Below are 27,705 nucleotides of genomic sequence, written 5' to 3' on the forward strand. Positions count from 1 at the left end.
CTAAACATTTTAGCCAGATATACTCGATTGTTGGCCCCGATGACAGAATTATAGAAGACGAAGGCCGAGAACCCCGCCCTATCAAGGATGTAGTGATATTTGAAGATAGAGAAGTAGAAATGGCTATAGATCAGACCATTAAAAACAAAGCACCGGGCCCAGATGGGGTACCAGGGGACGTTTTTAAAAGTTTTCCTAAATTTTGGTCTAAGGTTTTATGTAAGGTTTTTAATACTCTCGCATCTGATAAAATCCCGTCTTCCTGGAAGAAATCTATTATTATTCCAGTGTTCAAAAAAGGTAATAGGCAAGACCCCTCCTGTTATAGGCCGATCTCATTGATCGATTCATCTGTGAAAATTTTGGGTCGTGTTATTCTAACTAAACTAAATGACTGGCTCACAGAGAAAGGGGTCCTTGCAGATGTACAATATGGTTTTAGACAGAAAAGAGGCACTATAGATCAAGGCCTAAACTTGTATTTATTAATAGAGAAATACACGAAGGCGAAGGAGGGGTCCATGTATTTGGGGTTCATGGACCTCTCGTCAGCCTTTGACCTTGTCAATCGATCTAAACTGTGGAAAATTTTACTTGACTTGGGTTTGGATAAGGCTCTAGTTAACCTCCTAGCTGATCTACATACTGACCTAATAGCTGCAGTTAGAGTTACCTCTGCGGGGCGATGTACTAGCCATTTTAACTCAGAAAGGGGAGTTAGGCAGGGATGCATCCTGGCTCCCCTTCTTTTTACTATTTACATAAATGCCCTGGAATCTACATTAAAAGATGCTTCTCAGGACATCCCACGGATAGGAAAGCTTGGCATCCCGGTTCTCCTATACGCTGATGATGCGGTCCTGCTCTCTCGTACTGGGGTTGGCCTCCAACGATTGCTGGACGCCTTTGAGATCTTTATGACCTCTTTGGATTTAAAGATCAATGCTAAAAAATCTCAGGTTATGACCATGGGTAAGGGTAATAACAATAAACCCCCCAAAACTTTTACCTGTGGGAAGCAAGAATTGCTTAGAGTAACAACATTTCCATACCTAGGGATTACCTTTGATGAGAAAGGCACTTGGGGCCCCCAGATAAAAAATAGAAATGTCGCACTAGTAAAGTCATCCTCTGCTGTTCGGGGTTTTATGAACAAATTGGGTGCTAGGCCAATTGTTACTCTGTTAAAAATTTATGAAGCAAAATGCCTTACAGTGGCAACGTACGGAAGTGCGTTATGGGGCCATTGCTCTGTGGAGAGTATACAGATTACGGAAAACAAATTTTTAAGATCGGTTCTCTCTCTCCCTCAGTCTACTTCCACACATATCGTTCATACTGAACTGGGTGTGGGTTACATCTCTGACTTGATTAAACTGGCCCCTGTTCTAGCCTGGCTTAAGACTTGGTTGAACCAAGAAATTCCGCTCAACCATTCCATTCTAAAAGATTGCCTGCAGCTGGACAAAGTAAATAAAATAGCATGGCTAGTCTATATCAAAAACTGCCTTGATAGAGTGGGGAGACTGGATCTTTTTTATTCCCCGGAAGCAATTACAGTCAAAGATATTGGCCCGATCAAAAGTATGTTGAAAGATCTGTTATGTTTAGAAAGAGAACAAGTAGAATACAAGAAACCCTCGGTGCGGGCCAGTATTATTTTGAGCACCCATGCGGGGCCGGAATTATATCTGTCCATTGTTAATCAACCTTTTCACCGGTTTCTACTTACACGTTTTCGGTTCAACCTGATTCATCTGACTCTTGGTCACTTCCAAACTTGGTGTCCCCCAGAAAATGGAACGCCGTGTAACTGTGATGATTTTTCGATCCAGAACACAATGCACTTCCTGATGTTCTGTGATCATTACACGGCCTTAAGAAAGAAATATTTGTTCCCAATTTTAAATTAGGCGGGGTTCATACAAGTCAAACCGGCCCTTTTGTATTTACAGTTACTGCAGACCCCCAGGATTATGTTCCACGTTGCCAGTTTTTTAGTGGGCGCTGTCAGGGCTAAGAAAACGAAGTTTGCTATTAATCAGATCTTTTAAATATAATGTATTGGTCAACTATTTAATTGTCTATATGAAATGTAACATTGGTGTATTTGGGAGAACATTAATGTTTTATGTTAAATGATGCTTTTATGATGTTTTTATTTTACTGACCCCTCTCTTAAACATTTTAGATAATATGAATTTTAGAGTTTATGTAATATCGATTGTACTGTTTCTATGCCTTTTTATGATATTTATTTATCGAAATAAAGTACTTTGACTGACTGACTGACTCGGCAGGGTGCAAGCGGTGCTGATATGCTTTCCAACCTAATGAAACTTAATTTTGAATCTTGAGGCAGAAGCAACAAGCCACTTGGTGAGAGAACATTTATTGAGTTTTTTTGGCAGTATAATGGACTACCAGGACCACAATGCCAATACTTACGCCCACTGGGGTGGGACTCTTTATTGAAATAAAGTACGTTCTTCAATGTTCGCTTCAAGCCTCGTTCCTGCCAGTGATCAAGAGCTCGTGGGACCTCGAAACGCGTATGGCCTGAAACACGTGCAGCCTGTTACCACTGTTGCCGCCTGCAGAGAGTGTGCGTGCACCTCATGGTGTGTGACCACCTTGATGTATGATATATATATATATATATATATATATATATATATATTTTCCCATACGCTGCCACAGTTGGAGATGCACTCAGCAACAGGCGAACCCAGCCTTCATGGTTGAGTCCTTTATTCGTCAAAAACTGGCAACAGCGCTGAATATTTCATCAAGCCCCAACGCGTTTCGAAGCTCCTTCTGCTCCTTGCTCACGGGGCGGCATACAGCGTGCAGACGTAGAAGGAATGAGTCCCTGATTCGTCAATTATATGTCCAATTGGCTGACGTCATCCTCGGACTTCTGGGACTCGTAGTCCTCCTACCACGATAAGACCCATATTGGGTTCTGCCTTATGTATAATAATATCATGCCCTTGGATAAGGCCTTCAGTTCAGAGCCAGTCTTAAATATGTGCACAGAACCTGTCACCCTGCAATCCGGTTTCCGTGAATCGCGAAACCTGCAGTCCATAATAATTCAGGTGGTGGTGCTACCTCCCCGACCTGGCTCGGCCGGTAAGTATTTTCCCATACGCTGCCACAGTTGGAGGTGCACTCAGCAACAGGCGAACCCAGCCTTCATGGTTGAGTCCTTTATTCTGCAAAAACTGGCAACAGCGCTGAATATTTCATCAAGCCCCAACGCGTTTCGAAGCTCCTTCTGCTCCTTGCTCACGGGGCGGCATACAGCGTGCAGACGTAGAAGGAATGACTCCCTGATTCGTCAATTATATGTCCAATTGGCTGACGTCATCCTCGAACTTCTGGGACTCGTAGTCCTCCTACCACGATAAGACCCATATTGGGTTCTGCCTTATGTATAATAATATCATGCCCTTGGATAGGGCCTTCAGTTCAGAGCCAGTCTTAAATATGTGCACAGAACCTGTCACCCTGCAATCCGGTTTCCGTGAATCGCGAAACCTGCAGTCCATAATAATTCAGGTGGTGGTGCTACCTCCCCGACCTGGCTCGGCCGGTAAGTATTTTCCCATACGCTGCCACAGTTGGAGGTGCACTCAGCAACAGGCGAACCCAGCCTTCATGGTTGAGTCCTTTATTCGGCAAAAACTGGCAACAGCGCTGAATATTTCATCAAGCCCCAAAGCGTTTTGAAGCTCCTTCTGCTCCTTGCTCACGGGGCGGCATACAGCGTGCAGACGTAGAAGGAATGAGTCCCTGATTCATCAATTATATGTCCAATTGGCTGACGTCATCCTCGGACTTCTGGGACTCGTAGTCCTCCTACCACGATAAGACCCATATTGGGTTCTGCCTTAAGTATAATAATATCATGCCCTTGGATAGGGCCTTCAGTTCAGAGCCAGTCTTAAATATGTGCACAGAACCTGTCACCCTGCAATCCGATTTCCGTGAATCGCGAAACCTGCAGTCCATAATAATTCAGGTGGTGGTGCTACCTCCCCGACCTGGCTCGGCCGGTAAGTATTTTCCCATACGCTGCCACAGTTGGAGGTGCACTCAGCAACAGGCGAACCCAGCCTTCATGGTTGAGTCCTTTATTCGGCAAAAACTGGCAACAGCGCTGAATATTTCATCAAGCCCCAACGCGTTTCGAAGCTCCTTCTGCTCCTTGCTCACGGGGCGGCATACAGCGTGCAGACGTAGAAGGAATGAGTCCCTGATTCGTCAATTATATGTCCAATTGGCTGACGTCATCCTCGGACTTCTGGGACTCGTAGTCCTCCTACCACGATAAGACCCATATTGGGTTCTGCCTTATGTATAATAATATCATGCCCTTGGATAGGGCCTTCAGTTCAGAGCCAGTCTTAAATATGTGCACAGAACCTGTCACCCTGCAATCCGGTTTCCGTGAATCGCGAAACCTGCAGTCCATAATAATTCAGGTGGTGGTGCTACCTCCCCGACCTGGCTCGGCCGGTAAGTATTTTCCCATACGCTGCCACAGTTGGAGGTGCACTCAGCAACAGGCGAACCCAGCCTTCATGGTTGAGTCCTTTATTCTGCAAAAACTGGCAACAGCGCTGAATATTTCATCAAGCCCCAACGCGTTTTGAAGCTCCTTCTGCTCCTTGCTCACGGGGCGGCATACAGCTTGCAGACGTAGAAGGAATGACTCCCTGATTCGTCAATTATATGTCCAATTGGCTGACGTCATCCTCGGACTTCTGGGACTCGTAGTCCTCCTACCACGATAAGACCCATATTGGGTTCTGCCTTATGTATAATAATATCATGCCCTTGGATAGGGCCTTCAGTTCAGAGCCAGTCTTAAATATGTGCACAGAACCTGTCACCCTGCAATCCGGTTTCCGTGAATCGCGAAACCTGCAGTCCATAATAATTCAGGTGGTGGTGCTACCTCCCCGACCTGGCTCGGCCGGTAAGTATTTTCCCATACGCTGCCACAGTTGGAGGTGCACTCAGCAACAGGCGAACCCAGCCTTCATGGTTGAGTCCTTTATTCGGCAAAAACTGGCAACAGCGCTGAATATTTCATCAAGCCCCAAAGCGTTTCGAAGCTCCTTCTGCTCCTTGCTCACGGGGCGGCATACAGCGTGCAGACGTAGAAGGAATGAGTCCCTGATTCATCAATTATATGTCCAATTGGCTGACGTCATCCTCGGACTTCTGGGACTCGTAGTCCTCCTACCACGATAAGACCCATATTGGGTTCTGCCTTATGTATGCTGTGTGCACCTCTAAACTATGGCAGCGTATGGGAATATATATATATATATATATATATATATATATATATATATATATATATATATATATATATATATATATATATATGCAGTCCAATACTTTCTCCCAAACTCGACAGAAAGCGTGACACAGCTTCAGGATACACCAGGTGACTTTATTAATGAAATTCGCGCACAGCATCAGCTCTCCATGAAACGCTTTTGGCAGACGCGTTTCAGCCTTGATTGGCTTTCCTCAGTGCCGGTTCCACAGGTACAGCATTCTCCCTGGGGGTCTCGCAGAGTGTAGATAATTAGTGACCGCTCCCAGTCAGGTGTTATATAGCCCCTCCTCCAATTACAGGGTGTGCTCTCAACTCGCGCTGACCACAACCGGGCAGATGCATGCTGGTATATATATATATATATATATATATATATATATATATATATATATATATATATATATATATATATATATATATTCACTGAAAAACCCCAGGTTACAGGAACGTTATAGTTAGAGAAAATACTTTTTAAACGCTTAGAAATTCACTGAAAAAAACAAAAGTTACAGGAGCGTTATAGACAGGCTCAGATTTCTTTTGTACAAAACCAGAGACATTCAGCCATTATAGTTAGCAGAGGTACATATATATTGAGTTGAAAATATTGAACCTACATATACTTATCTTGTTTAGATTTTTGCTACAATATTATGTTAGCACAATATTAGAGACTTGGGGGCATATTATCAAGCACAGCGTTAAAATTATTGCCGCTTTAGCGGCAGAAAACTGCCGCTAAAGCGGCGATAATGGGCTTGATAATATGCCGCAGAGAATTCCAAAGAAGCCCATGTTCACACCGGAACATGGGCTTCTATGGGAATTCACAAGGGCATATTATCAAGCCCATTATCGCTGCTTTAGCGGCAGTTTTCTGCCTCTAAAGCGGTGATAATTTTAACGCCGTTTCTTAATAATATGCCCCTTGATATTTTGGCTTTACATCTGAATCTGTTGTTATTTTAAAATAAGAAAACAAGTGCCGCAATGTGTCCTTGGTAATTCAGCATGATGCAAAACATTTTAGAGAATAAACTAATATGTGAATGAAAGTAAATATGGAGAGATTGTAATGTTTTACTTTATTAGGCAGAATTCAATTGTGAGTTAATACTTCAGATTTTTGTTATAAAAAAACAGATTGAAACATGGTGATGTCCACTTGGATATTATAGGGAATTAAAATCAGGCAAAAGTATCTGTAAGTTCAATTCTATCATTGCACAAGCAAAATGGTATTAATTGCGAAATAAATGTTAATATTAAAGGCCCGTTCAGTAGATGATGTCACAATACACCATAGAAACCCAACTGACATAATCAATCAAAGGAAGACTCCTAAATGTGTATAGTTGGTAATTGTTAAAGAAGCATGGCTGGATAAAGAAAATAGTTTTTTTGTCTAAACTGGATGGCTCCTTTAAATTTGGATAGCGAGAAAAGGTGGCTTGGGAATGGAGGCAGGGGATGCCAAAAAGTAACAAAAATAATTAATGAGTGATCACACTATGGCACTGAAAGGAAATGTTCTGTATTGAAAAAACATGTGCATGCATAAACTGTCACTAATGCTGGCATTTTGAAACACTACAATAACCATTGCGAATGCAATTCCTGGTAAAGTGCCTGTGTCTCAGAACATCTTGTGCGAAATCTGTTTTCTGCTTGCATCTGGAGGAGAGCACGTATGATGTCCAAATTATGGAAGGGGCATTTCAAACTGATTTCTTAAATACAGATTGTGATGCCGGTTCCAAGTCTATCAAAGCCTGGTGGGAGAAAGACGCATGCATCCATCTTTCATTAGTGTCCCTTGTGCTTTGCAGCATCCCTGCATCTCTACCTCATAGAGATGTTAGTTAGTGCTGCTTGTATTCTTCATATTTTTCTCTAGTATTGTTTTCTCTGTTTCCACCTGCATCATTTTTATTTATTCAACAGAATCCATAGCAACAGACAGTGATGGGCGCACGACTGGAGAAGCTGCTGAATCCTTCCAGCGTTGTTTTCGTATTCATTTGGCAGTGGGCTGTACTGTTCTTACTCATAAGTGGGATGCCGCTGATACTCTGGAATTGTGAATTTTATTCATTCTGTTTATGAACCTAGCTTCGCCAAAAGTGAATTCGGCAAAGGAACAAACTTTGAATTACTATTTTCCACTAGCCTCTAATTGCCGAGTTCGTTTAACGGATAACTAAATTTGAAAAATCGTCAGAAAATAATACCTTGTGTTCTGTTTCATGAACAATTCAGTATGTTTTCACCAAACCAACAAATCAGTGTTACTGCCAAAGTAGAAAATATTTATAATTTTTTTATATTCTTATTTCTGTATTTCAGGGGCAGAAATGACTGTGGAAATAATCGCGCAAAGTGGACGCTTGAATTGCCAAGGGTATATGTAATGTTAATAAATTTGCAACATTTCAAAGTAGATGTTCAAGTGTCATTTTTTCATTTATCCTTTTATTCACTCAATACCAGCAGGCCTGGATTCAAAGTTTTTGCTATATAAATGGGCTGTGTGTGATTTCACAGAAAAACTGTCATGGAATACCATCACTGAGAAAACATTTAACCTAAGCTGTTTAATGTGAATCTTCAGATTGGATGACATTTACCATTTCATAGACACCAATTTATAGAGTGTCTTTTTGTTCGAAAATGGCTTTTGATTGTTATTTTTAAGGTGTAAATGCAATGGTTGCTGGTTTTACTTGGAGGGATTTATTTCAGAACTTTACTTCAGAAGACCTCAATTCAGATTTATATTATTTACATTGTCAAACAATTACTTTAAATGCTTTTCATTCACTGGCCCCTAACCACCCTTAAACACCATCCATCTGATGCCTCACAATTCCTAAGCACCATCCATGTCTACCCCAAAACCTCCCTCACCATACCTAAACTACACCAATCGCTAAACCATAAAAGCCATTTTTAGCCTGAAACTCCACCCATCCTAGAAACTACACCTAAAGTATACCCATCCCTGACCCTTAAACAACACCCATCCCCAAACCCTAAAAGATCATCCTACTCCTACACTCCACCCATCCCGGAACATTTAAAACCTCTCACCATCCACAATCTCCACCCATCCCTGAAACCTAAAAAAAAACACGAGACTTAAATACTATCCATCTATACTCCCTAAAAATGCCTCACAACCCCTAAACTCTACTCATCCCTGAACCCTAGAAAACCCTTTGCAGATCTAAACTCATTTATCCCTCAATTCTTAAAAAACCATCACCATCCATAATGAAAACAAATCATGAACCCTAAAAACTCTTCACCAAACCTAACCTTTACCCATCAGTAAACCTTGAAAACCCTCACCAGTTGCAAACTCCACCCATCCATGAAACCTAAAAAACCCTCACCACCCCTAAAATTCACGCATCACAGAACCCTAAAACACTTCCCCACACCTAATCGTCTACCATCTCTGAACCCAAAAACTACTTTCTATGCCTGAACTCCACCCATTGTTGAACCCTAAAATGCACTCATCACCCGTTCACATTAGCCGTTGCTGAAGCCAGACATCCCTCACTAGTCCTAAACTCACCCAGGTTTAGGGCATCATGTATGAGGCCCATTCTGCTGTTAGAACATCCCTTTTTGTGATGTTCTGTGGTGCAGGGCCTGCAATGCGTGTTCCTGGGGGCGTTCCCAGCAACATCCATCGCTTTTTGACACTGCCCCAGATTTATGAGAAATCTTAACTCTGAGCCAGCGACAAAAACTTACGCCTCCCCATGGGAGGCATAACGGAGACACAAGAACTGAAACATCTTTTTTTTCTCCTTGTTTTTCCTTTTTCTATGTGTGCTGCATTCTGCAGAACACATAAAAAGAGGAAACAGCCTCTTGTGATTGATAATGTGCAGGAAGTCTTCCCTTCCTGCTGCGCTGCTGTAGGGCAGCGCAGCAGGAAGGCATGCAGCGCTAACCTATGGCAAAACCTCGTAAATGAGGCCCTTAGTGTCATTTTGTATTTTTCCCTAGAATTATCTTTCTTTTAGAATGTTTCCTTTAAGCTTCAATTATTTATATTTCCTGAAAATTGTCTTTCCTTAAAATTAGTTTTCCTTTATTTGGTTTCCTTCAATGTGGTTTCCCAGTTTTTGTTTTTCCAAAAATTCACGTACATTTATATAAATGAATCTAACATGGGAATTATCATTCATTTAAATGTGCATGTATTAGTTCATCAGTCTATGCAATCATTTATGTATTCACCCATCTTTCATCAATCCATTCCTTCCTTCCTTCATTCATTTATCCATCCATCCATTTATCCGCCCATCAATTAAATCCTTCTATTAAATTTCAAATTTAGCATATCCTGTACAATGGCACTTGCTGTGTACTGGTTTATGATGATTATCTATCTATCTATCTATCTATCTATCTATCTATCTATCTATCTATCTATCTATCTATCTATCTATCTATCTATCTAACTATCTGCGTGTCTGTCTATCTATCAATGTACACACACACACACATATATTAACCTATTGCTATTTTCTAGGTCCTTGATTTTGCTTCAGTAACTTCCTTAAAGCAGAAAAATGCAATTCCCACTACTACCTCTCTCTCTGTACGATAATTTGCATAAATCTGTCCAACTAGTAGCTATAGCTATTAAGGGACTGATTTAGATCTCGGGGGATGGCTTACTCTGTCACAATTGTGACGGATATCCCATCCACTGAAAATAAAATCCCATTATATCCTATGGTATTTATATTTTCAGCTATATTAATCCTTAAACAGTTGGTTAAAGGTCCCACCTATAGAAAGGATACATGGTGAACTGCATTTTCTATAATCTTTCTGCCCTCCCCTGTGATCTTAATGCCATAACTGTGGTCTGACCACCATTTGATCAAGTTCCCATTCACGCTTCTATTATTCCCTACTGTAGTTTAAGGATGGCAGCAGTTTGCTCTTACAGGGAGTGGGTCAATGTTGAAGTACATGGAATGTGCAACCTCTTAAAATGCCTTTGTTCAGCTTTGGACCCATCAGACACCCTGTTTCCTCAATTCAATGTGCTCCTTCGAGCTATTTGGCTTCTGGGAAACAGGGTTGCCTCCATTGTGACCAAGTCAGTACAAGACAGCAAACAATGGAACACGTGGATTTCCACAACAAGACTTGTTTAAGATGCTAAAGTAATTCTATTGTCATTCATCTACTGGCACAGGTGTTCTGCCTTCCCAAAAGTCATGCCGCAGCCTGACTGACATTCTCCTTTATAAAACTGTTAAGATCTATGGGGAAATCAAATTATTGATTCATGCAAAACCGTTAAGGATCCTGAGTTTACAGCTCTGACTTATACATAGATAACTGACTCTAAACACCTTCTAATAAATCTAAGTAAAGTCAATACAACATTATATAGCCATACCTTGGGTTCTCCAGAAGATCCTTGGCCTTGTAGCCATTCTCAAATGTTTCCTGCCTTATAGGGAGACCATTCCAGTTATAATAAATACATCAGTGCAAGCAGGGTAGGTGGCACAACAACTAAAAAATCAGGTGGTTAACCCTGTTATAAAAAATACAGCGCTAGACCCTAAAGAGTTAAAACCACTATAACTAAGATTATAGAGAAACACCAAGCAGGTTGGCTGACTTCTAAATCAATTGCATGGTTGCAAGATTGCTTAGCGGTCATGAATGGTTGATGTCAATTTCCTCAAATTGAACAGAGAAAAGACAGAGGTATTAAATATGTAGATGGGAGATCTTAGACCTGGTTTGCAGAATTCTAGCCTCAAAAACGTAGCCTTCCTTCCTGTCAAATTAGTTATGGTGAAGAACCTGGAAGTTTGTTTTATCAGAAGCTGTATCTGATGCCTCAGAAAGTTTGGTTCACAGAAATTGTTGAGCTAAAGGTCAATGTGATCCTTTTCCCAGTTGACATGTTTTCACTGGTGGTGGGAGGCTATGTTCTAGCCTGCGTAGATACCTGTATTGCCCATTTCTAGGAATTTTTTGATTAATCAATTTTGGCGCTGCATGGAATTTAGAATGTGGCTGTGAGATTAGTGACCGGTCTCATGAAATTTCATTCTGTCTTGCAGACATGGCACAATTTCATTTAGTGACAAAAAAACAAAGAATCCATCTTCTTAAAGTTATGTGTTTGGCCCATAAAGCTTATCACATGTCAAGGAGCAGAGCTTTCTGGATGATGGTCTATGAATGTATTTGACTCCCAAAAATCCTTCACACTGATTGTTAGACCTGGCGATTTCTGGTTGGCTAAGGCTTGCGCCAAAGTCAGGCAGAAACCACCACTCTAGTCAGGGCAAGGAAGTTACACGCCAAAGATAACCCCTGCTCACCCCCTTGGTAGCTTGGCACGAGCAGACAGGCTTATCCCTGAGGCGATGTGTAAAGCGTTTGTGCGCGCACCCAGCAACAACACCCAAGGCCCACCACAAAGGAAACTCCACACAAGGTATTATATAAAAATAACCTTTGTATTATACACAACACATTAGATAAAAACACACACTTTACAATGTGCCAACAGGCACGGGCAGAATTTACAAGGGATTATATATACACAGGGGACAGGGCCACATGGACCACTGTCAGACGGGGCAAATGCCGGGTGGGCACCGGCTTGCAGCAACAAAGCGCTCCTGAGCGCTGAAGGGAGATAAAAGCGCTTCCAGGCGCTTATGGGCAAAATAAGGCGCTCCCAGCGCTTAAAGGACAAAAGAACCACAAAATCCAGCAAGAGTCTCCCCTGCACACAGCAAAGCAGGGGTGGGGGGCAAGGCTGGACCCAGAGCCAGCTCACTGGGCCTCCAGGCAGGGAGGTAGTCCAAGTGGCGGTCCTCTGGTCCAGCAGCAGCAGCAGCCCCCCTCAGGTAGGATCCTGGCAGAGAACAGTTTCTGTGGGGACACAGCCCCATTTTTATACAGGCAAACCCTTTGTTCTGGGTTCAGGGTGAGGGGGAAAACCAGTCGCAGCTGGTTGGGGAGCACCCTTGATGTGCTCAGCCCCTCACTCTATTCACTGGCAGGGCTAGGGTCGTCAGTCGCACCACAGGGGGCGGGGCCAGCATTGTGTTTGGAAAACCCTGTCCTATTCAGGACCCAGGTGGACTCCTCCCACCCATCTAGCTGCTGATCTCCCCATTCACCACTGGGTGACTCATCCTGACACTGGGGAATCCCTAGCCCGTCACATGACACGACCAGCCAATCACGCGACAGACACACTGCACACAGAAGTGCCCACTTCTAGAAGTGGCACTTCCACACTAGGTACATGCACGCCGCACACATCATCGCGCAGCATTCACTCCCACGAGTCCGCACATACCAAACTCGGGCCTGCACACCCCATGCATCAGGAACTACTAGGGACACATACATTCCCCATGCATTCCTATGGGAGGGCAGGCCTATCTCACCACATGCACTCAGAGCACGCACGCACTTTACCCTGGGACACAGGGAAAGTGCGCAGAAACCAAGAAAATCACCACACCAAGTCACCAATAAAAAGCTAAAAGTTCAGGGGTGAACCTGCCAGAAGGGCCAAGTCCAACACAACCCCCTTCCAGCCAAAACGCAGGGCAGACCAATCACCACCGTGATGGACTTCCCTGCTTGGGGCGATAGAACACGGACGCAGGCCCGCACTGCAGGGACACTCTCCGGTTCTACGCCATTCTCAATCAACATGGTTCCATCTGAAAAAAAACACAACCGAAAAGAACTCAGGCCCAACTAGGCTACCCCACTGGTACTACCTAGTTGTCCACGGCCAGGACCAGGCCCTAGGCCACCCAGATACCACTGGTCCTTGCCAAACCCAGAGTGGGGGGTAGTAACCCCTGGCATACAAGCCATTCTCCACTCTCCCTCTCAGTGTAGTTCCCAACTACCACTGATCCTTCAACCTAGGGTCCGCACCCTCAGGCTGACCAGAGGTCACGGGCAAGAATGCCCCACCCTACCTCTACTTCTGGGGTTCCGCACCCTCCCAGGGAAGCACCCACCAGAACACAACTCTCCCACCAGTTCAGGACCTCTCTCCACCAACTGGTCTACCACCTGGGATCCAAGGGGTCAGAGGCAAGGACTCCCTCCCTCTGCACCCCCTTCCACTGTAGAGCAGGGTCTCTTCACCTAAGATGAGCCCCACCTGCCCTCAGGACTACAGCTGCCCTTACGTCCAGATCCGGAAACACCGACTACTGGCTCCCCAACCGAGGGACGTACCCTTTGGTCAGATGCCTGGCGAACCAGGACTTAACGAGGGTGACCCATAACTAATGGGTCGTGTGACAGTCTGCCTGGCGCTGATCTCACGACCTCCTGTCCATCTGACAGTGCGTGCAGACCCCCCAGGACAGAAGTGGCGACACCACGGTCACTCAGTGGCGACACAGCCCTCCCGGCTGGTCCCTGACCTACTGGTTCCCACTGGGGAATCCCTCCCCCTCTCACCCCTCCCTCTGGACTTCCGCACCCTCCCAACTGGAGCGGTACCGCCAGACACCAGGACTACTGGAGCTCTGATTACAGACGCTCCACGTCCTCTAGACACTGGGAGATCCTCCTCAAGTGACCTATTGGTACAGCCTAGGCCCCCGACCTGATGTTCCCTAAAGAAACCATCCAGGCCCTGACACTGGGTTTCGGGCACCTGGAGACACGCAGTCCCACCCACTCCTTCTCCGCAGAGACAGGCCGTGAGCCCCTACACCGAGACCTAGCTGGGCTACTCTGAACCTCTTCCACCACGCTGGGCTGGAAGACACCTCAGCCACTACTTTTGGAATCACTCCCCAATGCAAGCTCCCTATCCCAGAGAACTCACACCCAATCAACCAGCAAGCTCCTTATTTCAGAGAACTCACATCATTCATCCACATACACACACCCCCCAGACTAGTAAGATAGTTTCTACCGCCCCTGATTTCTCAACCTGACCACCACGTGACACAGGTACTATTACTCTGGGAACTGGGAATGGGACATCCACATTCATCCAGCGCATTACACATTCATCCCCAAACCCCTCCCAAGACTGGTAAGACAGTTTCTACCGCCCCTGATTTCTCAACCAGACCAACACGTGACACAGGTACCACTACCCCGGGAACTGGGAATGGGAATACATGCACTAGACACACATCTGCTGCCACCACTGGATCCCACCCTCTGGTGAATCCAGAAAACACAATGCACTAAGGGGGATGATCTACCCTCCCGAGCTAGGGACACCTAACTCACAGTGCACAAGAAACACATTTCCAAAGAAATGACACTTAAAAACAAACTTAGAACAATAATCCCTATACCATGTGATTTATCTAAATGCAGAGTTTTGTAGTGCGGCCAGTTGCTGCTGCGGTACAGCGCAAACGCAAGTCCAAATCCCACCGCTGATCACCAATGTTAGACCTGGCGATTTCTGGTTGGCTAAGGCTTGCGCCAAAGTCAGGCAGAAACCACCACTCTAGTCAGGGCAAGGAAGTTACACGCCAAAGATAACCCCTGCTCACCCCCTTGGTAGCTTGGCACGAGCAGACAGGCTTATCCCTGAGGCGATGTGTAAAGCGTTTGTGCGCGCACCCAGCAACAACACCCAAGGCCCACCACAAAGGAAACTCCACACAAGGTATTATATAAAAATAACCTTTGTATTATACACAACACATTAGATAAAAACACACACTTTACAATGTGCCAACAGGCACGGGCAGAATTTACAAGGGATTATATATACAGGGGACAGGGCCACATGGACCACTGTCAGGAATTAGCACTTTTTAGAAATAGCACTTAGAACATAGGATTAAAACTTTAGAACATAGCACATACAATCACTGTAGCACTAAAAATAGAACATGGAGCACACAACCAGTAACTACTGGTATCAGAAAGTACCACCTACGCAACCCTAACCACCTTTAGGAATATCACGCCGGGAACGAGGACCTCACTAGTACCACCTGTACTAGGGAGAAAACAACCACCTAAGTATCACTATACCTGTAGGGGTCTAAGCACATAAACACATGATGCATAACATTCAGAGGTGTAAAGCAAAGCACATGACGCATAAACACATTCAGAGGTGCAGGAAAGGAACAATGGCGCAAAAACTCACATTAGCCACCACCTGTGGCAGTCCCAGGCCAACTGGCCGTGAAGGGGCAAGGGCGCCCTGTGTCCAAATGTTAGGGCAAGGCTGCGCAAGCTGCGCCAGCCAACACACAGAGGCCACAACCTAAACGTTGCAGCTGCCCACTAAGTGCTGGGCAGCTGTAGGACAAGGATGGGGCCAACACTGGAGCCTCCCAGGGCTCTGAAACAAATGAAATGCCCCCTAGAGCCTCGCAGGCTCTAAATAATACTGTGCGCCTTCGTTGGAGCCTCGTGGGCTCAATAAACAAATGTGCCCTGTTAGAGCCTTGTGGGCTCGAAATCAAGAATGCCCCTAGATAACGTAGGAGCGGCCCGCTGCCTTCCGGGGCCGCTCTGCTGATGAACAAAATGCCCCCCGTTAGGTTTAGAGCCTCCCTGGGCTCTTCAAAAACAATGTGGGCCGTTGGAGCGCACCAGCGCTCAAAGAAAATATTGCGGGCCTCGTGGTCGGAGTCCCTCGGGACTCTATGCAAATGTGCCCCGTCGTTGGAGTCCCTCTCAGGGACTCGAGAGACAAATGTCCCCAGACGTTGGAGCCTAACAGGCTCTAAATCAAACAATGCCCCCCGTTGGAGCGGTCCGCTGTGGAGCGGGCCGCTCTGCTTCTGCCTCTCCCCACCCGGACTCCCTTTTTCACTTACCGGCTAGGGGAGAGGTGGCGAAGGCAGGACTCGGTCTGCGGGGCTTGTTCCTCGCGGACTTGACTGGAAGGCGGAGCCTACGGGCTCCGAACACGAAGGCCACACGTCCCAGTGTGGGGTGGGCTCCCGCCTGGGTGGGGGACACGGCGCTTCTCCTCCGGAGTGCCCCGGGGCGCAGGGTAGGCTCCTGCCTGCTCCGGGGCTCAAATTAGCCGCGAGTGTTCGTGGGAGGCGGGGTAGGCTCCCGCCCTCCTATTTCCGTTTCCGGTTGTCCCGGAGACCCGCCCCCGGCCCGCCTGACTTCCTGGTCGGGCGCCGGAGGGCGATTCGCGGACAAATGCCGGGTGGGCACCGGCGCTTTTTAAAATGCTATAAATCGAGGTGGGCACTCGATAGGGCGGCAATGTCCCGGGCAGGGTGGGCACCTGCCAGGGGACCTCAGGATCGGCCCAGAACGGGGCAAATGCCGGGTGGGCACCGGCTTGCAGCCACAAAGCGCTCCTGATTGCTGAAGGGAGATAAAAGCGCTTCCAGGCGCTTATGGGCAAAATAAGGCGCTCCCAGCGCTTAAAGGACAAAAGAACCACAAAATCCAGCAAGAGTCTCCCCTGCACACAGCAAAGCAGGGGTGGGGGGCAAGGCTGGACCCAGAGCCAGCTCACTGGGCCTCCAGGCAGGGAGGTAGTCCAAGTGGCGGTCCTCTGGTCCAGCAGCAGCAGCAGCCCCCCTCAGGTAGGATCCTGGCAGAGAACAGTTTCTGTGGGGACACAGCCCCATTTTTATACAGGCAAACCCTTTGTTCTGGGTTCAGGGTGAGGGGGAAAACCAGTCGCAGCTGGTTGGGGAGCACCCTTGATGTGCTCAGCCCCTCACTCTATTCACTGGCAGGGCTAGGGTCGTCAGTCGCACCACAGGGGGCGGGGCCAGCATTGTGTTTGGAAAACCCTGTCCTATTCAGGACCCAGGTGGACTCCTCCCACCCATCTAGCTGCTGATCTCCCCATTCACCACTGGGTGACTCATCCTGACACTGGGGAATCCCTAGCCCATCACATGACACGACCAGCCAATCACGCGACAGACACACTGCACACAGAAGTGCCCACTTCTAGAAGTGGCACTTCCACACTAGGTACATGCACGCCGCACACATCATCGCGCAGCATTCACTCCCACGAGTCCGCACATACCAAACTCGGGCCTGCACACCCCATGCATCAGGAACTACTAGGGACACATACATTCCCCATGCATTCCTATGGGAGGGCAGGCCTATCTCACCACATGCACTCAGAGCACGCACGCACTTTACCCTGGGACACAGGGAAAGTGCGCAGAAACCAAGAAAATCACCACACCAAGTCACCAATAAAAAGCAAAAAGTTCAGGGGTGAACCTGCCAGAAGGGCCAAGTCCAACACTGATATATTTTTACTCACCTATTCCCATAATCTGTGGACATAGACCTTGCCTAGGGCAAGCACTTGTTAGGATACATTAGGGGCCCATTGCAATGTCCTAGAGCAAGAAGTTAAATTCTTCACTTCAATGTTTCCTAGACAACGGTAGATCAGTCATAAGAAATACTAGAGGCTGAGGAAAGAATCATTAATATTTTTCTTGATCCTTAGCTTTGACAGCAACATTTCTCAGTGTTATCTCACAAAACATTCTGACTTGTTTTTCTCACATACTACTTCATTGTTCATTGTGAACAGGGGGGCTATTATACTGATTAGGTCTTATTAATAACTTTATTCACCTCAAAAACCTGCCACAATGCAATTTACTACTTCCAGGGTTGGTTTTAGACTTTATATCTTCAAAATACACCTACCATCAAATTAATTATTATCTACCCTTCTCCTTGGGAAATGACAAAATGCACTATCTTCCAGAAATGTGTTTTCTTAGTAGGTTTTGCTGGGTGGTGGATGAGCCTGGGACTAATTTCTGCAGCTACCCAAATCTCCAAAATGGGTAATTGTTCTCTCAGAAATCTTTTATCTGTTTTCTCATGATTTGTGTTGTGGGTTCAAGGTCCAACTAAGCAAGAGGGGTATCATTTTTATCAGGGAATTCCTAGGAACACAGAATAATAGAAAATGTGTTATAACCAAAGAGATGCCTCTACATTTTTGACTTCCAAATGTAACCCAGTGTGCATGAAACAATACATTTTGCAAGATGCTCTCCAAATCATATGAGGGTATCAGTAGCCCAATTTAATTGTTTACAAATGACCACTGTTCCTAAATCCAGTATCATGTGCTTATGCACAAAAAACATAGGTTTCCTTCATACTCATTTTTCATTTATTAGATTTTAAAACTTGTATTGTTGCACAGTTCGTACACAATGAAAAATAATGATATGCTGCAGCTCAGTTGTCGACTGGTTCGCAAACCTTTTGGACAACGGACAAACACAACACATCTGTGTGACCTGAATGGTCTAACCGATTCAAATAATTTTTACTTTTGTAAAGCATCAATTAGGGCAAAATATACAGATGAAAACAATGACACAATTTTCAAATGTTTCCTCCTTATTATTTTATTTTTTATTTCAGTAATTTCTTTGAGAAAATCCTTAAGCAATCAACACAAATGACCCCCTTGCTCAATTTGGGTTTTAATTTAGTTTTCATAAATGTGTGGCTTTCCATGATCAACAACTGGTTTCTCAGCTGTTCCACCACAAATGGGTGTCAGGTTGAAATGGCAAAAAAATTGAAAAATGGACCACCACTTAGAAAATTGTAAACACTGGTAAAAACATGACTTTTTCTTCAACTCTGACGGCTCCTGAAAGCTGGGAAGATGGTGATCAAAGCACAGCAAACCTTTACTTGGTGTAATTTAAAAAAAAAAAAAATCCCATGGAACATTTTGCTATATGTTGGATATTTTCTAGATTACCTCCTGTGATACTTATGAAGTCCCTAAGATGTGGGGGGAAAATGGACACAAATTTGGCCTGGGGATGTTTTCTGGAAAAAAGCTACTGAAGTCATAAGCATGAAGTGAGCCAAATGTGATTAAAAAGGACCTAGCAGTCTGCTGCCAAAGGCTTATCAGGCAAGTGATTAAACGAAGAACGTATTGGGAAGTGAAACAGTTAGGTACAGTAGAATGTGGTTTGACTGTTGGATCAACAATAGTGACTGTAACTGCATCTTCAAGTAGATGTCAGTAGCAAAAATGTGCTTTTAACTTCTAAATTGTCTGTGTTCTTAAACGTAGGCCTATTTGTACATGTTTGCTTTGGCTTCCAGAGGATGATTTTATTTAAACCTTCTCTAAAAGACACAGTAATGTGTGCTAATGCTCCTCAATTTGACACACTACCAGTGGCTATACCAACAACACAAAACCCAAAGGAAATGATGGACGGAGTGTTGAACACTGCAAGCACTCACCCCAAGTGAACTGATCTGGGTTTAATCCATCACCGTTCTTTAGCCCACTCTGCCACCCCAGTTCAGACATGGCCATATGCAAATCAGTCTGACCCTGTGCCTCATGGGAACAGTCCAGCCCGAACTGCCAAGCTATGTCTACCCTGGACCGGAAACAAGCTTCCTAGGACCGGTTTCTGGCATTTCAGCCGTCTTCAGCCAGGCTTGCTTGAATCCAGTGGCAAAGTTAGCAAGGGACTCACATCTGAGCATACCCTGCCAACTTATGGCGAACAGGACCACTGTTTTTGTACTTAACTACTACCCAAGGTCCTTGATTACTTTCGTTTTTGGCTGTTGTCAATTGTCGAAGCGGTCTTAATTATCGCCAGTCACAATCACGTTGATCGCTACTGATACCTTTTCACTTATTGCTAGCATTAACACCCATAGCACGTCCATGTAACAGCCTGCCACTACCTTTCGCCTTATTCGATACGTTCTCACAAACTACGAGCTAGACGCATGCTCACACACTTAGCAGGCTTCTTGGTTACTACACCCGCACTATATGTGTCATTCATGTGAGATTTCACCACGCTACCAAAGGATCTTCCTAATCTTCTCTTTCTATACCCCCTTTACCTACCGCTTACCCCTCCCTCTCTTCATACCACCCCCGTTTTTTCTCACAGGCAATTTCTGTTATAATCAGGCATGCACCTATCTATGTCCTGATGATGATCCTACTACCCTCGTGAAAGGATCGAAACGTCGTCGACCCAAACAAAACAGCGTGCACATTAATCCATTGTGTTAAAAAAGTGCATTTACTCTTTTTCAAAAGCTTGTGACACCGGATATTTTAGAAAGCTCCAACTGTCTTGCCTGAAATGCCTTTGTGTGTTTTGTAAGGTTGTTGTTCCCACAGGATACAGGACTGTGTCCCACTTGAATTTTGTTCCTATATATGTTCATTTTCTTATTATAATATTAAACCATTTGTCCGGCTGGACATCCAGAATATAGTATTGATTCCGAACAATATTTATCTGACTATCATTTCAGTTGTTTGCGGACTACTGTTTTTGTACTTAACTACTACCAAAGGTCCTTGATTACCTTCTGGGTCCCCTTGTTTCTCACAACACACTACTTAGCTAATGACACATGTGATTCAAACCAATGTTTATTTAGAATGTCCTATGAAGCAGCTAAGATAGAGAAGCGGCTTTATGTGCTTTTTGAAACTTACGGTGCACCCTTTTTATTCTCCTTTGTATACATTAGATTCTCGAATAGGCAATACTGAAGCGTTATGATCCCGAGATAATCTTTGCGTGACTACTCAGGTGTGCATTGACTTCCATTGGAGCATGCTTTCATTACTTCTTTTAATATTTGGCAATTTTGTAAATAACTTTTTCTTCTTCCTATATGATTATCTTAATGTCTTCTTTGTTTCCCTCCATAGGCCCTTATCTTGGCCTTGGGTTAATTCCCCTCTGACTCCTGTGTTATTGCCGGGAGCTCCTACTACGTTACTTGCCTGTGAATTTGTTACACAGGTAAACGTTGTGTAATTTTTTAATAATGATTATCACATTGCTGTTGCACTCCACATTTGATTTTGTGACATTTCTGTTAAACATTTTATTCTAGATTCATCATATATTTACATTGCCTAGGAGCTATATTGGACTTCCTTTCTTGGGTGTGTGTTTCTTTTCAATTTCAACAGAGAATCTTATTGGATATCGTTACATTGATCGTGGGACCAAGACTGCTGTATGCTTTTCGTCACTATAAGGTTAGACATTTTTTAACAGATCGTTGTCCCCCACCCCTGTTTTCTTCTTTTTCTATAGACTCATGACAGTATGTTTTCTTCCCCTCTTTTTCCGTAAGGAACCCTAGTGGATGCTGTTATTTGTGGAATTGTGATAATCCTCGTTACTTTAAGGTTAGATTTTTTCTTTTGGAACTTTGTCCCCCCCCTTTTTTTCCTTTGTAAATTTCACATATTGTGAAATTTTTACCTTGATCCCCTTTTTTCTGTATTTAGAATTCCTTATGGATGTACGGTGCCAATCCAGTCCATGGTGTATGTGAATACTTATGACGCATACAATCTGATGTTATTTTTCCTTCAGAGGGGATATTTCTCTGAGAAGGTGATTTTAATTTAGGCTCTTTTCTTTTTTCTTTCTTTCCTTTTAGATAAGGTGGACAATATTCTTTTCTTTTTTATATATTTGTTTTCACTTTGTAAATTATTGCTCTAACTTTCAATCTCCACTTTATGTGCTATGCTTCTAGGAGGCATCCTTTATGTATTATGGACCATTGTGCTTGGACTCTTTTTGCAATACTTTATGGTTGTAGTGGGTGTCTCCAAGTTACCCTGGGACGCTACAGGCTTATGGTGTGTCTGGGGCCCAGGATTCAGAAACCAATGTAATTTGCTCTCTTATTGAAAAAATGTTTTTTCCCCTGCCCTTTTTTCTTGCCTTTTTCATGTATTCTATATATTAGATTGTCCCAGGTTTAAGCGACTATGGGTATTGTGTGTTGTTTTAGGTTTAAGTACCTATTTAATCCTTTTAATGAATGTTACTCACCTTTCTCTTGTTCTTTTGTTCATTATATATCGTGATTTCATGATATGGATGTGTCTGCGTTTTGCTTAAGTGCCATATGACCTTTCATTTTCAGTTTGATTAAGGTTGACAGATATATACATAAACGTTTGACAATCTTTCTTCTTTTTGGTTATTTATATACATGTTCTGCTTTTCCAAAAAGCGTTTGTCTTACTGTTTTGAAATGAAATATATTCGAATTTTGTCCATGTACAAAGTCTGTGGTTGTAATGTATTTTCATGTTTATGTCAAATTGTGTTTTTGTCATTTATGGCGTTTTGTATTTTCCTAATTCACCCTTCTCTTACGATGTAAATTCTGATTGTTAGTTGCTGACCTTTTTCATTTTTGATGTATATTCATGTGTGCTTTTATCATTTTCAGCCCTGATGAAGTTCTCTTTGAGAACAAAACGTGTTGGCTGAATCTTTTCATTTTTGAATCAAAATTCACTAATAAAGAACATTGAAAATTCTACAGCTAACATCTGGACATTTAAATTCTTTCCTGCGCACACCACTAATTATCTATAACAAGTATCTTGATAGGGCATAAATCAACCATTCTGTTGTGTCACTTCTAAGTATTCTAACGGTAGGCCTCATTTGTCTTACAGACAAGAAGCGACAAATTGGAACTAGCCAAGATCTCATATTCACATCGTATCTGGGACAAAGGAATTAAAAATGCTCTTCTGTTTTGAGGCTACCTGGGCAGAATGGACATATGGATGAAATATTTTGGTCATTCCATCTGCTGCAAAATCCATTAAGTGGCAAATGCCATAGCTACAATGAAGGTATAGGGATTTCACTTGCAGGGTTTAATCTGATTCATGAATTCCTCACAATGCAGATTATTTAAAAATCCAGAAACCTGCCAGGTAGGTCCCCCACTGTGGTTAGGATCAGCCATAGACCACGAATATGGAGCCAATATCTCCTCCTTCTTAAGGGTCATCAAATGGTTTTCTTAATACAGTGGGGATTGGTCCACAATTCGCTCATGCCAAGATTGACTATCCATGTTTTGACATACTTTAGCCAAGAAATACTCCCTTTGCTATCTGATTCCATTATTTCAAGAAATATTTCCTCATTGGGAGAGGTGTACTATTAAACCAGACTAGTGCCCAATAGGCTAGGGGTCGAAAACGCTGCCACATGTGCAACATTTTGGAGACCAAGATCCAAATGTATTGGGGCTAAGGGTGAATTAAGTGGTATGCCCAGGATTGGTTTCATAAAGATATTTACTTTTTTCTCAATAACCCCTACATTCTGAAAACTCCAGATCGTGTCACAATATAGAGCAACACTTAACCCCTTTTGCCCGATAGATATCGATAGCAGAGATGACTGGTGTGGTATGCTAGGCAACTGTACTGTCATAATCTTGAGTTGACATCAGAGGTCTGATGTCAACCTTAGAACTGCGCAGATGCCAGGGATTAGAACATGTACTTTTAAGTGAGGTGTAGTGTTAGACTTCACTTCAGGAGTTGCTCTTGCTGGATGGGGATTTGTAAGAACACACTCTTAATAAAACCTCCATTGGATCTACTCCAGCATTATTGGATCTTTCCTTAATATCATATTTGGTAATGATCTGGGATACCTACGTTTACTTGGTCTTTCAACCCTCAACAGCAATATTTCTGAACAATTTTTCTAAAATTATTATTACTGAAGCTGCATGAGACATTCATGGTTAGGTTCTTGAAATAACTCTCATTGGATGCTAAATCTCTGGCTTAACCACTTTGGGTGCCACAGTGTGGGTTCAACCTGTATACTGCAGCATACCACTTTCGGTGCCTCACATTTCAAGTTTGAGACTGGCAATAGTGAGGGTTCGACGTGTGTACTGTACCATCAAAAAGGTTTTACTGTTGACTGCTGTGAGTCTTCAGTGCCAGGTTTTAAAATTGGTAAGCTAGCTGTTAGTGGTGTCAGCCGGTGGAATCGCTTACGGTGTTCTTGGATTTTACCAACTTCATCGAAACAAATTAATTTTATTATTTTTTTACTTTGTTGGTATCTGGGTTTCAAAACGTCCTCATCTCAGTGGCTGCAAAATATTCTATTTGGAATTTTAGCTGCACATGATTACTGTGCACCACTGCAAAGTTTCTTTTGTAACCAGGCAACATGTTTTGAAAGTAAGCTGTGAGTGGTAGACACAGAGTGCTGATTCCTGATGCCATGCAGTTCGGCAACGACAAGTTCTATGCAGCAGTCTTCTTGGGTGATTTTATGCTGTTTATGGATTGCTGCACGTCACGTTAGCATGAGGCCACATTGAGTAAACTTTGGCGGCCATTTTTCTTTGGTTAAGCCTCGTAATCTACAGCTTTCAGGAGGAACTGCTTTATGGAAAAATTGCATTGTCCTTGGATGAAAAACTACAATATCTTTAGAAATGGATGTCGGAAGAAATAATACCTTTAAGATTGGCTGTGCTTTAGGTACTTTTTAATAATTCATTTAATTTTCAGGTGGATTCTTGGGTATTTTGTTATATATCTGTGTATAAAACATTTTGTTATCATTGATATACCAGTATCTCCATTGCACATTTGGCATTTAATAAGTCTTTGACACATGGTGGTTTAGTATTTAACAAATTGCTTGATATATGGTGATCTGACAATGTGGGTACTGTATTTTTTTACTGCAAGTGTACTTTGAGGGTGCATTATTGTTGTCTTTATTTATTCCTTAAATTATTAATTCACTTACTTAGACGCAATATGCAGAGTTTTCCAGCTCCTCCTTTTTTTCCTTTCTGCTCCCAATGAGCCTATGCTTGTGTGACAGTAGTGAAAGAAAGTTTTTAACCATTATGCCAAAGTGTGTGCTGCTTCCATGAGTGTTGAAATAAAGGCATCTCTTCTCCTGCACAATTTAGGATCTGAAGGTGAGGGGGTGTTTGTGAGGAAGCTGAGGATGTTACTAATTATGATGTATACATTAAGCAGTTAGATTTACACTATTTGCCCAAATTGTGCATGGTAAAGGAACAATACCGTTTTGGCAGATGCATGCAACATAATGGTAAATCTGTTGAAGAATATGTATTTATCCTGAGAAAGCTAGCACCCACTTGCAACTTTGGTGTAAATGGGGAGGAGAAGTTAAGTGATCAGTTCATGTTCGGTTGTAAACGTGATAAGGCCAGATAGAAAATGTTGTTAAGTGACAGCACAACTTTGTGAGGGGTATTAACTATTGCTAAAGTGACTGAACATTCTCAAGCTTGCGATTTTGCAAGAACAGTCATGTGGAGTAGAAAAAAGACAATTTTCAAGTGGTTGATAGTAAGAAAGGAAGTCCTTGTGTGGGTTCCAGAAAGAAGATAGGTGAGAAGGCTGGGTGTTTTTTAAAGCATTTACAGAACAAGTGTTTCAGGTGTGGGTGCACTGGACATTTTGCTAATTTTAAAGAATGTCCAGGTTGGAAATCTGCCTGTAAAATGTGTGGGAAGAAATTACATTTTCCCCCTTACTGCAAAAGCAGTAATGGGGTAAAGAAAGTTCGGGAGGTGATCTGTAATGTTGATTGTGTCATTGAGGAGTTTGTGCTGCAGGTGAGTGGCAAATATGGTGAAGGTCCTTTTGAGGTAGTGCGAGTTAATGACAGTTCTGTAAACATCCTATTTGATTCAAAAGCAAAAATAACTCTTATACCTAAATCATTTTATGATAAATACTTTTAAGGCCTGGTGGAGATATTGAAACCTGACATCACACCCGGGAGTTATAGTGGCAAACCGATTAAACATTTTGGGCTATTTCCATGGTATGATTGATTTTAACTACAGGATTATTCCTGGAAAGATCTATGTATCCTGCAAAGGGAATTCATTAATCAGTTGATTGCGGACTTAGAGGTGTATTTGGACCCTAATGAAGTTCTGTCAGTTTTACTAAGGAAGAAATTCTCAGAAGTTTCAAGGATGGTTGCTGACAATGATGTGAGAGAGAGTATAATATCCACATTTCCTGCACTTTTTGGAAAGGGTTTGCGATGTTTGAAAGATTAGGAACATTTAATTAAACTCAAACTTGAGGTTGCTCCACAGGTTTGCAATGTCAGAAATGTTCCTCTGATGGTGAGGGATGCCATAAAGAAAGAACTAGAAAGGTTAATTAAGGAAGGAATAATTCAAGAATGTAAGGGGCATGGAGTAAGTGTCTCCAGTAGTCATAACTAGGAGGGCCAATGGAGATGTGAGACTCTGTGTAGACTTGAGAGACCTAAATAGGCGATGGTGGTAGAGCACTACCCCTTCCCAATATAACAGAGACACTGTGTAGTTTGGAAGAGGCTATGGTTTTCTCGTCCTTCAATTTACCTTCTTCATATCATGAGATTACCATGTACCCTTCCTAACAAGTTCTCATAACCTTTGTAATGCCATTTGGCACGTACAAATATTTCCACATGGATTTGGGCTAATCTCACAGCTGCAGTTTTTCAGAGTTCCATATAGATGATACTGGTAGGTGTCTAAGGAGTAAAGATATGCCAGGATTATCCCCTAGTCTGTGGGAAGACTAATGAGGAACATCATTTGAGGCTGTAAGGAGTTTTGAGCAGGATGACTGTGAGTGGTTTAAGACTGAAACAGGAAAAATGTGCATTTGGGTTGACACAAACTGAATGTTTAAGTCATTTGGTCACTGGGGTTGGTTTAAAACATGAGAATGATCTTCTAAAAACAATCCCAGACATGCCCTTTCCTTTGGACAGAGATCAGTTGCTTAGATTTCTTGGGACTGCTAAGTACTTTGGTAAATGTGTACCAAATGTCCCTAACAGGTGTGAAAACATGCAGATGTTACTCAAGAAAGGAGTCGAGTTCAGGTGGACCAGGAAATGTTAACAATTATTTCAAAGTTTTAAGGTGGGCTTGTGCAATACAGCCCAGATAGATAGCTTTTTCCTGGGAGCCAGAAGTATATTATGAAGTGATGCTAGCTCCACGGGTTCAGCTGCGGTCTTGGAACAAGTCATCCATGGCAAGGTCAACACTTTCATTTATATCTAGGGGGCTTCAAGGCTCAGAAGTTAATTGCTCAGTCATTGAGAAGGAGGTTGTGGCAGTGTTCTGTGCCTAGAGAAAGTTGCACAAATCTATTTGGGGTTCTCATTTGTCGTCAAGAAGGACCACAAACCCTTGGTAGAGATTTTCACTAGGAAGGGTGTGGACACAGTTTCAAATCTCATAAGGAGATGGGTCATAGCATTGCAAGAGTTTGATTTTGGAGTAGTGTATTTCCCTGGTATAAGGAACTCTGTAGCAGAATATTTGTGGAAAGTGATGGCAAGGCAACAGGTGAAGAAGTTGAAGATGTTTTTGCCGATGAAGAAATCAAAGTGTGTCAGGTGTCAGATAAAATTGTACAAGAAGGAACATTGAGAAATGAACAAGTTTTAGATAAACAC

General features: G+C 43.3%; 1 protein-coding gene across 1 annotated transcript in view; it reads left to right on the plus strand.

Moving 5' to 3' along the window:
* The window catches only part of LOC146785604 (uncharacterized), a 233,650-nt gene extending 212,229 nt beyond the window's left edge, over positions 1-21,421 (plus strand). The window contains exons 5-7 of the mRNA XM_085633088.1: positions 7,706-7,760; positions 21,087-21,180; positions 21,275-21,421. Coding sequence (XP_085489214.1) covers positions 7,706-7,760; positions 21,087-21,180; positions 21,275-21,421 — 296 coding nt within the window. The remainder of the gene's footprint in view (positions 1-7,705; positions 7,761-21,086; positions 21,181-21,274) is intronic.
* The last annotated feature ends 6,284 nt before the right edge of the window (positions 21,422-27,705 follow it).

Source organism: Triturus cristatus, chromosome 11, assembly GCF_964204655.1.
Source record: "Triturus cristatus chromosome 11, aTriCri1.1, whole genome shotgun sequence".
Lineage (NCBI taxonomy): Eukaryota > Metazoa > Chordata > Amphibia > Caudata > Salamandridae > Triturus > Triturus cristatus.